This window comes from Styela clava, chromosome 3 (genome assembly GCF_964204865.1).
Source record: "Styela clava chromosome 3, kaStyClav1.hap1.2, whole genome shotgun sequence".
Taxonomy (NCBI): Eukaryota; Metazoa; Chordata; class Ascidiacea; order Stolidobranchia; family Styelidae; genus Styela; species Styela clava.
The window spans coordinates 17,130,213-17,145,589 of NC_135252.1; the positions used below are offsets into that span (position 1 = coordinate 17,130,213).

At 35.7% G+C, this 15,377-nt stretch overlaps 3 protein-coding genes across 3 annotated transcripts; all 3 read right to left on the reverse strand.

Moving 5' to 3' along the window:
- Window positions 1–150: 150 nt before the first annotated feature.
- Window positions 151–2,855, reverse strand: LOC120342604 (large ribosomal subunit protein eL34-like). Its single transcript, XM_039411517.2, has 4 exons — window positions 2,716–2,855; window positions 1,887–2,002; window positions 788–897; window positions 151–329 (listed from the first exon to the last, which is right to left on the reverse strand). The coding sequence occupies exons 2-4, from the start codon at window positions 1,995–1,997 to the stop codon at window positions 215–217; spliced, it is 336 nt and encodes a 111-aa protein (XP_039267451.1). The 5' UTR covers window positions 1,998–2,002; window positions 2,716–2,855; the 3' UTR covers window positions 151–214.
- Window positions 2,856–5,255: 2,400 nt separating this feature from the next.
- On the reverse strand, window positions 5,256–8,539 carry LOC120342978 (CD82 antigen-like). Its single transcript, XM_039412037.2, has 9 exons — window positions 8,381–8,539; window positions 8,217–8,316; window positions 7,481–7,690; window positions 6,958–7,032; window positions 6,752–6,859; window positions 6,520–6,634; window positions 6,021–6,130; window positions 5,568–5,651; window positions 5,256–5,372 (listed from the first exon to the last, which is right to left on the reverse strand). The coding sequence occupies exons 1-9, from the start codon at window positions 8,440–8,442 to the stop codon at window positions 5,256–5,258; spliced, it is 981 nt and encodes a 326-aa protein (XP_039267971.2). The 5' UTR covers window positions 8,443–8,539.
- Window positions 8,540–9,423: 884 nt separating this feature from the next.
- LOC120342859 (carboxylesterase 5A-like) lies at window positions 9,424–15,044 on the reverse strand. The gene is made up of 9 exons (XM_039411846.2): window positions 14,764–15,044; window positions 13,725–13,923; window positions 13,004–13,200; window positions 12,707–12,870; window positions 12,144–12,289; window positions 11,839–12,063; window positions 11,066–11,216; window positions 9,977–10,223; window positions 9,424–9,714 (listed from the first exon to the last, which is right to left on the reverse strand). Exons 1-9 carry the CDS (start codon window positions 15,039–15,041, stop codon window positions 9,525–9,527), a joined length of 1,797 nt encoding a protein of 598 aa, XP_039267780.2. The 5' UTR covers window positions 15,042–15,044; the 3' UTR covers window positions 9,424–9,524.
- Window positions 15,045–15,377: the final 333 nt, after the last annotated feature.

The window sequence follows — 15,377 nt, forward strand, 5'->3', positions numbered from 1 at the left end:
CAAAGTCAGTATTATTATCCTACTGACCCAACACGAGTCTATTTCTGGCCAAGTCATCTCACTCGATGGGTTGCTGCTATAACATATTCTTGCCCCCATAAAACATCCGATTATTCTTATCTACTCAGCCCTACAAAAATTTGGGAAAACCAGGTTTAACAGTTTTTTATTGTTGTCTCGTAATGACAGAAAAAATAATAGATAAAGTTAATATCTATTTCTTCTGTTGAGCTTTCAATACTCTGACAACAATCTTCTGTTCTTCGACCAAGAAAGCACGAACAATTCTTTCACGAAGTGCTTTTGAACACAAGCATCCACCGTATGTCCTGTAATAAGTGTAAATTATTAGCTTATATAAATTTTATTAGCTGTTGGTATTTCAGTGATCGACCAGAGTTTGGAGATGCGACTCCTTCACTTCGGAGTGCTTTTTTATTTGCATTGATCAAATTCTCACATAAAAAAATAGTTGACAATCAGTTTTTAATTTAAACAATATTTACAATTTGATTACGAAAGGTGGATATACCTCAAGAACCTGAGAAAATTTTGTCTGAAATCATTACCACAAGCAAAAGGATGTCGCATGAACTCAATTGTCAATAAAAACATGCCAGTTCCAACTGCTGATAGCAACATCTTTAAAAAAAGTGTTTGAAAGTCCAGTCTGTCATCTTTTTGTTGATGACAATTACCAGTCATTGCATTTAGATGACACAAAAAATAAGTAGTGCCTTAAGTTAAACTAGATTTGAGCACTGAATTATTGAAAACAAATTTCCACCTAGTAACGGTCTTGAGACGACGTGTTCTTGACATCAACTGCTTGGGCCTGCCTGGTTTGATTCCAAATAATTTTCTTTTTGTTTCACCACATTTTGGAATTGTGCCAACCTGAAATGAGCAGAGTTGATTTGTTAACTCTTTTGTTCCGTATGACGAATATATTCGTACTACCATCCTTGTTCATAATAGTTATTTTCGGACTATTTTATGTTCATGTTTTGTGAAGTATTCCGCACTAACTAAATCATTTTGAGCATCCAACTATGATCCGTGCTTGATCTGTCAACATTTTTTTTTTGTAAATTTTTTATTTTACTACTAAGTGAATTTTATTTGTGTAGGTATTTCAAAGCTTAGAGATACACGAAAGTATTTGTCATTACTTCAAAAATAAGTCATTTGAACAAGCGGGAAACAATTTCGCGCACATAATAAACAAACAAAGATTCCAGACAACTATCGTGGACATGCTCTCACATATCATTGATTGCTTCGCTTGCGAAGCTGAGTCTAGTTTTTCTGCAAAGGTGACGTAACGCTCTTTCAGAAGAGCGCTTGGAATTTCGTTTCTTTGTAACATGTTTCTTTGTTTTTTAAAGAGATATTGGGGGTGTTCCTTGTACGTTTGGTTAACTGGTCATTACATATTATAAAATGGTACAAAAAGTCGATTGTATACAGCGGAAAAAAAGGGTTGATAAACTGGGAAAATTAAACAAAGAAGATCTTTATTGTAAATTCTGAAGATCCAGATTGTGACCCTTACATATACTTATGGAAATTAATGCTACTATATTGTTGCTAATAATAAGGTTCAATTCATATGGTTTATTCATATATACTGCTCAAACTGTCAAATGATTTCATAACCATTTTTCTTCTGTATAATTTTTACAATGAAATCCATGTCGAAGTTCGGAATAGAATTTAAATTTATAACAAAATACACCAATTAGACCGCTCAAAATACAGAATTCTATAATAAAAATATCTACAAACAATTATTATAGTATAGAATTGACATTACTTTCATTGCCCAAATTTTCAGACCACTCAAAAATTATTATTCCATAAAAAAAATCTTTGATGAAATTTACCTTCTTTGTTCGTAAATATACTAGACGTCCACCAGGTGTTTTAGAGATTCTTCTTGTATTTGAAGTTGTGTTGTACGGGTTACGCCTACGATATCTCAATCGTTGAACCATTGTGCCTGTAACGAGTGCATAAAATATGTAATATAAGAATTAAATACCGGGGCATTTGTGGGATACTAATACTGTAATATTGATGCATATATAAATGTTTCACTCGTACAAGTTTTTGTAGAAAAAATTGACAAGGATAAAATGAATGAAATGTAAAAAATTGAAAATGTAATATAAACCCTAAGCCTGTACTCATTGAAGCATGACAAGTCAGAATAACCTTACCTAAAATACTGACTTAAAAACTGTTATTTCAAGATATTTTGCGTCGTTTTTTGGCAAAATTAGTTCGAGGTCAAAAAGCACTTGACAGCTTTAGCTAGCTAGGCACATCATGCTCATACACCAGGGGCAGGGCAACATCCCCTGAACTGGTCCAGTGATCTAGCTAAAATTGGAGATGATTGCTTCTGCTGTTCTCAAGCCTTTTGTTTTATCGACTATTGCTGTTAGCCTAGTCTTTTTTTGTAATAAAATAGATCGACAAAAACATTCTAAACAAGTGTATCAATACAGTCTGGTCATTCTTCTTTGATTTAACAGTGAAAATGAATTAAGTAAGGCTGGAATGTTTTATTGACAGGGCAGCCCGAGAGAAAACATAAAATTCAAAGCTTATTGAAGCAGTACAGCGATTTAATATGATGAAATACGATCCTATCAGGACGTTTTCACATTGTGGACAAAAAATACTCATAAATTCCATGTTTAAACCCACCTTTTCAACTGTTTTTTCATCAACAGAAAAACCAGCAACACAGTATCAGCGAACGCCTAGGAAAAGAGGCATGACACGATTGTTGATTAGTGGCGCCACCACGCGGTGCCGTTGGAACACGGAAGCTGCCTTGTGTATTTCTACGATGCCACATCTATTTGTAATTATCGTGAACGGCGTCGTTTAGAGATTTCAAGAATCTAATTGGATAGGATAGGATTTACAAATTTATCCCGGAGGAGAGGAAAGCCGATAAGACGGCTTAATATGGCAAACCACGGCCTCTCGTCCGGTTACCAGTCCAGGTTGGGTATGGGAATAGTTAGCCAATTATTTGTTTTTTCGGAAGCATGGGCTTGATGGTAGAGGAAGCTGTAATCGACCAGCGGTTACGTGAACCACCCTACGGCGGCGAGGAGTCCAGCAATCTTCTCGCACATGATCATTCGTGGAGATGTTTCTAATTCTCGAGTTCCTTGAATCCTGGTTATTACCTGTTTTATCCATGTATTTTATGCTATCTTATCCTATTCCTACCCGGCCGTCGTCGGGTGCGGACGTGTCTGCTTGAAAAGACTAGACTAAGACACTAGAGAATGCCGCGCGCTATATGTTTCGGTATTTGTATGGGGTGGTGTCGGCATGAGCAAAGCACATTCACCGGAATTAGGGAAGTTTATGGATATAAGATTGGTTTTGAAGTTGGATGGTGGACGATCTGTTACGGATCTGGTTGTGGATGATGGAGGAGAGCGCAGACAAGATGGGACCACTGCGACTGTTCGAATGGTGGTCGTGGAAATTCGATATTGATGTTGGAGGTATTGGAACGGATACAGTGATTTTAAACTGAGCTAATCGAGAGCGACAGAGGAACCCGATGACCCAGTTCATGATTTGTGCATCGCGTGTGATGGAACATTCAATCTATTTGCCGAGCTTGTTTTTTAGTAACAATTTTTTGTCACTGTGTTATTTTTGCAATGAAATTGAACTAGGCCTACAACACCACCATTTTACGTCAGCGAGTGTTTTTTATTCTATAGTTTTGCAGAAAAAGCACTGTTGTGTTACACATACACGTCTCACATTTTAAATTTAATTCAAAAGTATTGCCCGATTTTATATCGTGTTTTTGTTTTAGTGTGTTTTGACTGGTTTTGGTGAACGGGCACGTACGTTTTTAACTTTTCTATTAAGTTATGCCCGTCCTCTAGGTCTCTGTATTTTGTTTGTCCGTTTGTTGTTGTTTTGTTTCTTCAGATTCTGTTTATCCGCGCTCTGTTCTGCGGGAAAAGCAGATGTGCGTGGAGTCTGACTTTCTGAGAATCAAATTTTTAATTGCTTGCTTACGCCATGCCAGTGATCAGGACAATGGCTGATCCCGTTTGAGTAATTAATACAGTATATTATTTTATATTTATTTTCCTTTCTATATATATATCTGATGAATTTCTACAATAAGTTGCATCGTTGGTCGTGGATTTTAAGAAACATGCTCATAATCGGAATGTTTTGCTTTTACAAACCACTCATTAAACATATATATTTGTTAATATTTTGTTTTCCGAAAATACTACTTTTTTTTCTTATAATATTTTTTGAAGTGTTTTGGTGTTTCATTAACTTTTTGTGCTCACTAACCTGAATCAGCGAGTTTTTAAGGTATCGCTGCCTGAAGACCTTATAAAGTCACACAACCTAAGTTAAATTCAATGTTTTTTTCTTATGATACGTTTATTTTGTGCTGACGAATAAAATTATGATTGATTGATTTGTAAATTTAATATTTTAATTCTTTTGAAATCGTGCTTCCCTTTATCATGAAAACAATATACCCTGCCACCCATACAGCTATCTGTAGTTTGTCAGAGTTTACTAATGCAGTTTACTTAAGTATTTTGAGACATAAATATTTGAATCTTCATCCAAAATTGCTCATTTAGGTTAGTAAAGTATAGATTTTTTCCACTTTGGCCTGTAAATAATCTCTGAGTATAATAATAATTAGTGTCACCCAGTTTTGTTTGTTTTCGAAATAATCCACAGATTTATACATATTCTCAATGAAGATATGTTATAGCTCCATGAAATTTAAATTGACTCCCTTAAATATATTATTTTCATACCGTATCCAGAAGTGGGGATAAACGCCGGATTAACAATCTTACATAAACTAATGCTGAGGATTTTGCACCTCGAAAGCAAATTTCATTCCCAATTGACACTATTTACGAACAACTCGAGACGTTCACGCCTTCACTAGAGCAATCACTACATTACTTGAAACTGACATCAAAATGTTTCATTCATGAAAGTATTTGAACATCTCCAAGCTCATGCGAAACGACGAATAAATATACTAATAACAAAGTTTATTTAATATCGTAAAATATATATGAGATATTTTTGAGGTTCTGTATCTGTAATGGCATACTTTTCAGAAAAAGAAGTTTATCAAATTGATTTCAAATACATGAATCTTCACTGGCACTGGACGACATTGCCGCAGCCAGGTGACAATTGAGTAACATGAGTTGTTATAATTGTTTATTTGATTTAGGCTGGTCTTCCACGGAAAACATCGTTGTTACCGATGGACGTCTCACTACACTCAGAGCAGCTTCCAACTGTCTGACTGTGGTAAAGTGAACAATCTAAAATGGATATAATAAATCATTTAAAGCGGGAAATTTGAATAATTGAACAATCCCAAGAAAAACTAATTCAACTCTGCGAGAACGCCTATTGTGAGGTGATCTAGTTTCGAACAAGGTTATACAACTATTTTACTATGATATTTCTATTCTTATGTTTTTATAATATGTACATCTGACTTCCCGAATACTTGCCTCTATTAATGCCAGTAAAATGGCCATTGCAGTAACAACAAGCAAGTTTTCGTTTATAAATGATTCCACTTTATCTCTGCATCCCTGCACAAAAGAATCTTAACGTCAGTTTTTGGTTATCACAAAAAAGTTCCAAAATAAAACGTAAATCAAAATAAAAAAACAATCCACTGTATTTCCGAAGTCGAGCATTGTATCAATTATTCTTTGTGAACAATATTACGACAGCATGTCATTTATTGTGTTTATGGTCAAAATCAATTGATTTGAACACTGAGCGTTGGTCATATAAATTCAGCAATACTGGACAAAAGCACTAGTTTAACGGAAAGACAAAAGTCGGCTTTAGAAATCGAAAAGCAGAGACAGGAAATAAGCATTTTGCGCGCTCGCATCGTAGCGCCGCTCTCTGCAATGATTTTAAACAATTGGCAATACTCAATTTTACAAAACCTTTGTGTAAATAACATCCTCAGGTTTAGATGTGTCAAGGTGACATTTTATTCGATCTTCATTCGAAAAAAAACTATGGCGATTGATACAACAACTGTCTGGCCACCTGTCTGAAAGGAAATTTATTTTAGTTCTGTTTTGTTCTTCCCGCCGCGATAAGTTTTACCCTGGCGCTGTCAAATCAGAAGAATCTTAACTGGGTCAACATACAACCCAAATTGGGCATTTCCTTTTTTTCTTCAAAAATAACGTAGTTCAATGGGAGATTTTTCGAGATAAACATATATAAATTAAACGTATTTATTATAATATATTTTGTTAGAACCAGCATGTTGCGATCACAGTCTTACTAGGGTTAACAAATTTCTCAAATAATTCTACTAAAATGAAGAAAATTAACCCTTAAACTTCTGTTTGTTTATGATTGTGGCCGAAAGTTTCAGCAATCTTTTTTTTCAATAATCTTTTTGTCACACTGTAATAACGGTTTTATGCGTACCTTTTTTAGGATTGTTGGTTTGCAAAATCCACCATTTTGATCCATCGGGATATTTTTCAGAAACATTTGAAAAATCTTTGTATCCTTCGATCGAGTTGAAACCACAACATTTCAACTGAAATTTAAAAAAAAAAACATACAAATAGATCAGATTTGTAAGGTAACAGATGAACGTACCTTTTTATTTTAAATATAAATTTCATTCATTCAACCTTGCCCTAAAGTCACTTACCCCACTTTGAACTGACTTCCAAGCAACAGATTGCTGATTGACAGCGTTGTCACCCAAATACATTTCCATTAACGATTTCTTCATATAATAATCGATATCAGCTTTGACCTAAAAAAAAACAATATCCACTAGTAGGTATTCATAAATTTGTGGCTGTCAGGTTCCATAGCAAATATTTAAAGAAAAAAAAAACGAAATCTTCTCACCTCAAATCTCAACCAGACGCTCAAAGCCCCGACAGTTACAAGCTGAACGAAGAGTACAACCAAGAAGAGGAAAAACTAAATAACAAAAAATAGAATACTATTAAAAATATATATAGGGAATTGGAATATGATTCAGATTTAATTTAAGAAGAGAACAGACGTGCCATACTCCATGGCGTGCCAGATTTGTCCCACAATTTTCATTGATATATTTTTTGTACTCGAATGCCAAATTTAATAATATATACTCATTTTCTGCAATAACGTACACTCGTACAGTATGTCGTTATTAAACGATGGTGTTTTCCCTCGACATTTGAAAAGGTCCGCCCTGAATGTTCAAATATTTCTAAGGGAATATGCAGATAAACATATAAATTTTATATGTAATATAACAGTCACGTTTATATATCAAATTGAAATTGTGACTTCATTTAATCGTAAATATGATTTAATTGACGATCATCAATTCCTTTGCAAGGCAAAGAAAAATAATGTTCTTGTCACTATAATCATGACTTACCAATCCCAAAATATACTTGTTATTTGAAACTGCAGCACAACACCCAAGATAGGCCAGAAGAACTGTACACACGCCAGTAGCTCCAATTATATACATACAAATTTCTATATTATTTCGAGTCATACCAGATGCAACGATCGACATGAGATTTTGGTTTGCTGGTACAAAAGTAAACCAAACTGAGTAGCATACCAGGAAAGCTCCCAGAATCTTTAACAAAAAATTTAACTGATTATGAAAAATATATGCATGACTAAAACTATATCATCAGTTGCCAGGTGTAGGAAACGACTATCTGCCTAAATGGTAATATCTACCGAGGCCATATCAACTAAGGTGATTTATGCCAAAGTGATTCTAAAACAACAGAAAACTTCCCCCGATTTAATGCGTAACTGAGAGACAAAAGACGTTCAGGTAAACACCCCTATATACTAAAAAACGTTAGAAACAAATATAGGCTACTTTTATTGTGGAACGATACAAAACCTTATATATATTTATATATCAACTTTTGCTGAATCATGAAACTTGTTAGAGTGATATAAATTGTTATAAATGGAATTTAAATTTAATATTGGAAAGAATCGATTGTGTCATTCTGTTCTCGACTCTTCTATCCCATTCATGCCTGCTCGAGACAGCTGTTACATATGCGTTACAAGCATAACTTCATTACACGACGTTCTATACTAGACACTTGACCTAGGCGAGCTAAGAGATATTTGTTACTTACGAAAAATAACATATTGAAGACTACTAACGCATATCTTCCGCAACTTATCCATCCCTCTTGTCCCTGGGTAAGATTTTCATTTTTTTCGAGCCATATAATGCTAAAAAAGAATTACTGCCGTTAGCTAACGCTAACCATATTCTAGTATATAGTACGAAACTCACCTTGCCGAACCCTTTTTGTCCATCCTTCGAGACAATCCATTATTTTCATCCCCGTTATTCATGATTGAATATAAACGGTAGAAAAGACGTAAGAACGATTGAACTTAGCCTAGCGCAGAAGTGCGCATACATGCAGGAGCACGACTCGTTTATTCAAGTATCTTCGAATACACGACGTCACAAGAGCACTTGTTTCATTTTGTCTGTGATATAACAATCTGACAAGACACTTATAATATGCTGTCGCGCTTGACAAGCCGTAATCGTCATATTTCACGATTTCTATAGTCAAAAAGAAATAGATGTTTTAATTTTTTTGTATGTTGTTGGTATGAGTTTAAAACGGAGTTATAGGCAATTCAATTGATATCAGTTACTGCTATAGTTTTGACTTTTTGCTCGAAAGTGGTCAAAATCTAAAGTTGGGAACAGTATTACAAAGAAAGGCGACTACCTGAGATAAGATGAGGCGAAGTTAACTAGATTTCTTTAGCAACAGACCGAGCCTTACAATGTTTAATGGTCTGGTTATTTCGAATAAAATTAAAATAAAAATGTAGTTCAGAGCCGTAAATAATGTGATCCGCCATTCCGATCTGTTGGTACGCATTTTTCTGATTATGCGGTACCAGATACTAGTCTCAATTTTATAGTTCTTAGACCGACAAAGGACCCAATAACCCTTTCTGCAGCACTAAGAACTATATAATTGAGACGGTACTCCTGAAGTATGCGCACCAAGATGTCGCATAACCTGAACCCTAACCTGGTACACAACCTGAGTTCAGGCTGTGCGCCATCTTGGTGCGCATACTTCAGGAGGTCCCCTTTGTCTATCACGAGGCTATTTAGATAGCATACTTTGTCATACCTAGCAATGGTTGGCTTTTTTTTAATTTGAAACATCGACCAAGCATTTTTATATTAGCTTTTGCGTTTTTTGAGAAAATTCGCACGAAGAGGGGTCACCCACACTTACTCGGAAAAAAGGAGAATCCCCCCGAGCAAAGTTACGGAACGACTAAGATGCCAAGAGCTTCTGCATAGATTCAATTTTTATTGCAAAATTACTAAAAATTGATGGCAATTAAAACATTAGTAACGGTATTGAAGAATTGTCGATTGGTAAAAATGAAGACACTTTTTAAAGTCTTGCACGCGTGTCGTCATTTTCATGTTTCTTCGTGATCGCAGGTATCTTTTCCATCCAAAATTTCACGTTATTTGGTAACAAATTTTCTTTGGTTCTCATTTCATGGTCTAGTTCGATGTATTTTCCGGGAGTGGAATACATCGGCCAGTGAACATCAACAGTCTCACCAACGTTTGGGTTTCTGAATGTGAATACCAGAATTTACAATTGAAAATTATTTCTAACTTGCAAGTTGTGGAGAAAGCACTGTGAGGCAAGTTTAAAGATAACAAGATACTATTTTGGTGCAAGCTGGTCTATTCTACGCACTCCAGAAATAATAACAATTATTTGGTCGGGTTCGGGCATCAATTTTCGGGCTCAGACTTCAAAGATCGATCTTCAAAACCTACAACCTTGAAGCTAGTATAAATATACTACACGTCATTCTTTGAACTACTCACCCCGTTTTTGCAAAATTTGTTATATATCTCATGCATTTTTTACTCAGTTCCTTCTCTTCCTCCGTAAATCTCGCGCCTCTACTTATTCCACCAGGAACTAGCGGCGCTCCCCACATCATGTAAATGTCGTCAGAGTGATCGCAAAAACACCAATCTGGTTTTTGTGCAACATTTGGCCCATATTCAGTATCATGATTAAATTTCACTTGATACGTTGCGTAGTAGAAATAGACTGGACAACCCGCTTCTGTTGAAAGTATCAAAAATATTTCAGATAAGGTGAACAGTGATTGCGAACTTAACCGAGTGGTACTCTGCCGTGAATAGACTCGAAGCGGCGGTAAACCAAGTAAACAAAATTTGTACTCCCGTGGTATATGCACCAGGTTAGGGTAATTAAATTTCCAATTTTCCTTATTTTAGTTCTATTACGAGTTCAGGGACTGTCTGTGTTGGCCAAGTGAATATACCCCCTGCCCATAGGTTTCAGTCCCTTTACACAACTTGATGTAAGTAGGCGAACAAAATTAGTTACCTCCATATTGGTACACATACTTCTGGAGCGCCAATGTTTCTGCAAATGGCAGTAACTATTTTATTTAAACATGCACGATAGTCTTTTAAATCAAAGGATGCCGACGACAGATATGCACAAAAATATCAATCACAGTCAGTTTCATAAATTGACACAATTTCATAATTAGAGTACTTGAGTATAGTATGTGAAAAGTTTGGTGTGAATAGGGTGTGCTTGATATAAACAAAATAGAAATTAAATAACGTAGAACCTAATATGCTATAGTTAATATTAATTTATAGATAGTCAATTCATAAACATGTAATAAAATACTAAGAGAAATTTACGGATATTTCATTTTTTTGTTTGTACAGAAGAATTACTGAACTAGGGCTTAAACTTTTTGCGGATGTGTTTGTTGATAACGCAGAATGATGTGCAATATTTTTCAAGTTGTCATTTAACGTTTTATTCATTTAACGCCGACTGCTATTTCCAGTAAAATCAAACTGATGGAAAAAAAACGTTACTCTATGCTGGACTAATTTTTTTAACACAATTGTGTCAATTACCTGTGTGGGCTTTCGCCGTAGTCACTGCTGGCGCAACAAACATCGAGTCGGTGTAAATATCACCATACACTTTACTGTATCGAAATTTATCGTTTGGATCTTTTTCATAGAAATCAATGCACGCATCTTGGCATTCCTCCAAAGACGAAGGCTGAAAATTACAGAATATTAGTCGAGAAAAGATGAGGATTTTTGTTTGGTATTAGACTGCCGCTACTAACCAGTTGACAATGTGCGATTAAGGAAAAAGGAAAGGGTAATCATGCCACCAAAGAGTGTGAGGATAGCAAACGACGGGATATTAGGTGTGCTATATTCCATCAGATTTTATTTAAGTTTGAACTGAACAGTTTCAGGCAGCCCATCATAACCCAAACACTTTTTTATGATACAATGCCACAAAGGAAACTCATAAAAAAATGAGTGGAAATGTAGACATTGTGACTTAACGTTTTCATCAGTGTTTTACGAGATACAATATTAGTCGAAGCTTCATTATATAAACAATGAATGTATCTTATAAATAAAAGATATATATCGTTTACTTGCTTTGTGCCAAAACTTAGACAATACGGAAACCCGTTGCCTTTTTATATCTTTGCGCAAATATTGGCCAGATAGACGCCATTTACCGATATGTTGAATTGGACACGCATACGCCGGTATGTTTATAATATATAATCACACAATTTAACGGCATTTAATAAATGGGCGTGCAATAATAACGTTTTATCGCTACGTACCATAAATAACGTCACAATTGACCTACTTACGCTCATTCTTGGCAAGAAGTTTGTCAACATAACCTTCGCGGCTTGTTTTGTCATTCCCTCGACAAACCCAGGCACTCGAGCTAACAAAGTAAGCATGCCTTGTCCTTCAGAATTATTACATCCAATAATGTATGGCAGTTTATTAGCCGGTCCATACGCCAGCGATTTCAAAGGGTCTTCATGTACAAAAACCCCATCTATTGTGGGATTAAAAGCCATAAATCTCTGAAACAAATACACAAATGTTAAACTTCATTACAAGTACGTCATTCGACTTTTGTATTAAATGCCTAATCCAACTTTACCATCCTCATGTTGAAGTCCGCTTTTACTAGTTTTTCCGCTGGTATATTCTGCAGTTTGTTTAAACGTTCCATCGGATCAGTTTCATTGATGTCTAAAATCTCCAGAAGATTTTCTCGCGCCCTGGTCAGATCACGTTTGAATATTTCTGAATATGAGTGAAACTATTTTTTAATTTTCCTTTGGTGCGGGGGCATGACCCGAGATAGATGAAAATGCGCACTTATATGATAACTTCGACAGCGGAGTACGTCTGTAGAGCGAAGATATTGTTAGATATATATCTAACGCTACGTTTATCTGGCTTTGCTTGGAGCAAATAGCACGAGTGAGCGTCTTATTACTTATTGATCTCGATCGGAAAGTATGTTGATAGGTATTTGTTTATCTGTTAGACACTTTCGTATGTTACGCGATATCTCACGAAAGCGAGGTTGCATCTGCTCCAAATTTCGCATGTGCATTCATCATATCTCGGCCTGTTGATTTTAGATGAATTATGTCGTATAATTAGCGAGTTATTACTTGATTAGTGATAGGACACGCGGTTAGAAGTTTTACATACTTGCTAATGTGGATTGACCGCTATGGCTTATTGCCTTGTGAAACAGACCACTTGACATTGATGAATTTACGTGGTGATTGACGGAGCACCCTCCAGCACTTTCTCCAAATATTGTCACATTGTTTTTGTCGCCTCCAAAAGCTTCAATATTATTCTGTACCCACCTGAAATGCCGCACATTTATTTTAGTTTTTGTTTTTCAGTTTATTGCCAAGCCTGAAGTTAATAAGTTCGTACAACAAGCACAGTGAAAAAATATAATAAGTATCATAAACAAACAAAAGTACAATAACTCACTGCAGTGCCATTCTCTGATCCAGTAGTCCAGCGTTTCCAGTACACGGTGAATTCCTACCCAAGGAAAAGAATCCGAAAACTCCGACTCTGTAATTGGGAATAACAACAACCACATCATGAAGAGCAGAGAGCACTGTTCCGTCGAACATATCTGCAAATCCCATTTGGAAAGCTCCACCATAAAACCATACCATAACCTAAAAATATTATTAAGTAGTTCAGTAATCAGTAGTTTATTTTTTCACAACACATGAAATACACTAAATGCATACGGAATGTAAAAGGAAGCAAAAACGGATAATTGGAGGTGAAAGGAGTCGCGAAAACCAAAATTGGTTATCGAGCAGCGACACCTGAGCTAAAGTCTAATAAATGAATCATAAGATTCATTTCAATTTCTATAGTGCTGACTGAACTCTATAGATTCTTTTATCGGCGCTCCAGAAGTATGTGTACCAATTTTACATCAAGTCGTGTAAAGAGAAACCTATAGGCAGGGGGGTATATTAACTTTGCTAACACAGACAGTCTCCGAAATCGTGGTAGGCTAGAACTAAAATACGTAAAATCGGAATAAAATTATACTCTAAGCTTATACTCTAAATTATACTCTATTAGCCTGGTACGCATACTACGGGAGTAGTTATTATATTATTTTGTTAGTTGTCTAATTTTGACTACCCTTTTATCCATATAAAATATATAGTTACACGAAACTTACCGGGTGCTTACCATCTTGAAAATCTACAGGCGTATAAATTGAAAGACGAAGACAATCTTCTGTCAATCTTTCTTCCATTTTACCGATTCCATCAAACAGACTTGGAGTGTAATATTGCATCTCTTCAGTTTCAAATGCAGTTTGCATAGGGATGTTGGTCCTCATTGTGCAATCTTGTATTCCGCTCCATGGCAGTGCTCTAATAGGTAATTTTTAGAATCGATGGAAATTACTCGCATTGAGCGATTTGACCAAAAATGTCCAATGGTTTGACTCAACGTTGTCCCATCGTATAGTTTTATTGGGTTATCAAGTACTTGGGTATAGTTTACTCCACTCGAACCTTAGTACAATTCATTAGGACAAAAGGAAAGAGATCTCAAAAACATTTTAGGTCGGCGCTAGATTCCTATACACCAGCGGTTCCCAAACGGTGCGAGTTGCCAAGTGCACCGCGAAAATCAACAGAATTGTATTAAACATAACTAAAATATGATAGAAAATTTTACATATTGTGTTTATTATAAATTACTTCATTTTTTTCTTAATACTGTGTATTTGAATCAATAAATTCATTTCAAATTTCTATGCGTTTTACTTTCTGTTACGCAGTATCTTCCTCTATTGTTACGTAACAATAGAGATAGACACTACTTGCTGTATCTGCTGAACTGAGTTTAGCGAACATGAGTGATTTTCTAGCATTTAGCATAGCAAAATCAGGCAGTGATGAGGAAAAATTTTGACTTTTTGCCTTTATTTCTTACATGCCTACATGTTTACAAACTTTAAAAATCATAAAGTACAAGACATTAACTATCGCAAAATTTAGTTTTATTAAAAAGCGGCATTTTTTCGTGTAAGTGCGCCCTGGGCTTTTTCTGATGATTTGGCGCCGCGCGAACAAAAAGTTTGGTAACCGCTGCCATACACTATACCAAATTGGTATTCTTTAGTTGTCGGGAACGAAAATGTCATTTCATTCAACCTCTGCAATATCTCGAATACGTCATAACATACTTGTTAGTGTGCTACTTACTTTTCCGGGGGCATAAAGCGGCGTTTTCCTGTAGGTGGTCTTCCATATGGAAGATTTCGATATGAAAAGATAGCTTTGGATGTAAATATCTTGCTTGCAGAACCGCGAACTTTGCCAGCTTCAGTATCAACGACAGGGCAATCCATTCTTACCGCACTCGAATGCCAGCGAATTTTCGACAACACATCGACGGCTAGTAAACAACGACCGCGGTTTATGTACAAAGTTGCTAGTCTCATATTCTGCGGAATCAGCACAAACGGCATCTTTGTAAGCATATAATGCCGCACTGAGTTTACTTGGTATTTATGGTTTCGTCAGAGAATTAGCAAATAGAAATTGGTGAAATATTAACTTTTGTCGCGGATGCAGACATGGAGGAAAGCTAGGTACCGTACACAGTAAACACAAATACCGTTTCTGTCAAAAAATATACAGCTTAGATATTTTAGTATGTTTTCAGAATAAAATTTCCGACAGCTTCAGAGTCGTATCATTTAAATTGTATGCATTATTTATGTGTAGACAACTTTGTCAACGAGTTCGCATTCTGCTAATTGCCATAACTTGATCATTGGCGATCCTAACCGCACAACGCAGGTTTCGAAATGAAC

Excerpts from the sequence above, each read along its gene's own strand:
- LOC120342859 (XM_039411846.2), bottom strand. The coding sequence starts at position 15,041 with ATGCTTACAAAGATGCCGTTTGTGCTGATTCCGCAGAATATGAGACTA. Across the intron at positions 13,924-14,763 it reads CGCTTTATGCCCCCGGAAAA|AGCACTGCCATGGAGCGGAA; the intron begins GTAAGTAGCACA and ends ATTACCTATTAG. Across the intron at positions 10,224-11,065 it reads TACGGCGAAAGCCCACACAG|AAGCGGGTTGTCCAGTCTAT; the intron begins GTAATTGACACA and ends TACTTTCAACAG.
- LOC120342604 (XM_039411517.2), bottom strand. The coding sequence starts at position 1,997 with ATGGTTCAACGATTGAGATATCGTAGGCGTAACCCGTACAACACAACT. Across the intron at positions 898-1,886 it reads TATATTTACGAACAAAGAAG|GTTGGCACAATTCCAAAATG; the intron begins GTAAATTTCATC and ends TGCTCATTTCAG. Across the intron at positions 330-787 it reads CGTCTCAAGACCGTTACTAG|GACATACGGTGGATGCTTGT; the intron begins GTGGAAATTTGT and ends CACTTATTACAG.
- LOC120342978 (XM_039412037.2), bottom strand. The coding sequence starts at position 8,442 with ATGAATAACGGGGATGAAAATAATGGATTGTCTCGAAGGATGGACAAA. Across the intron at positions 7,691-8,216 it reads TCTTCAATATGTTATTTTTC|ATTCTGGGAGCTTTCCTGGT; the intron begins GTAAGTAACAAA and ends TTTTTGTTAAAG. Across the intron at positions 6,131-6,519 it reads AACCAACAATCCTAAAAAAG|ACAGGTGGCCAGACAGTTGT; the intron begins GTACGCATAAAA and ends ATTTCCTTTCAG.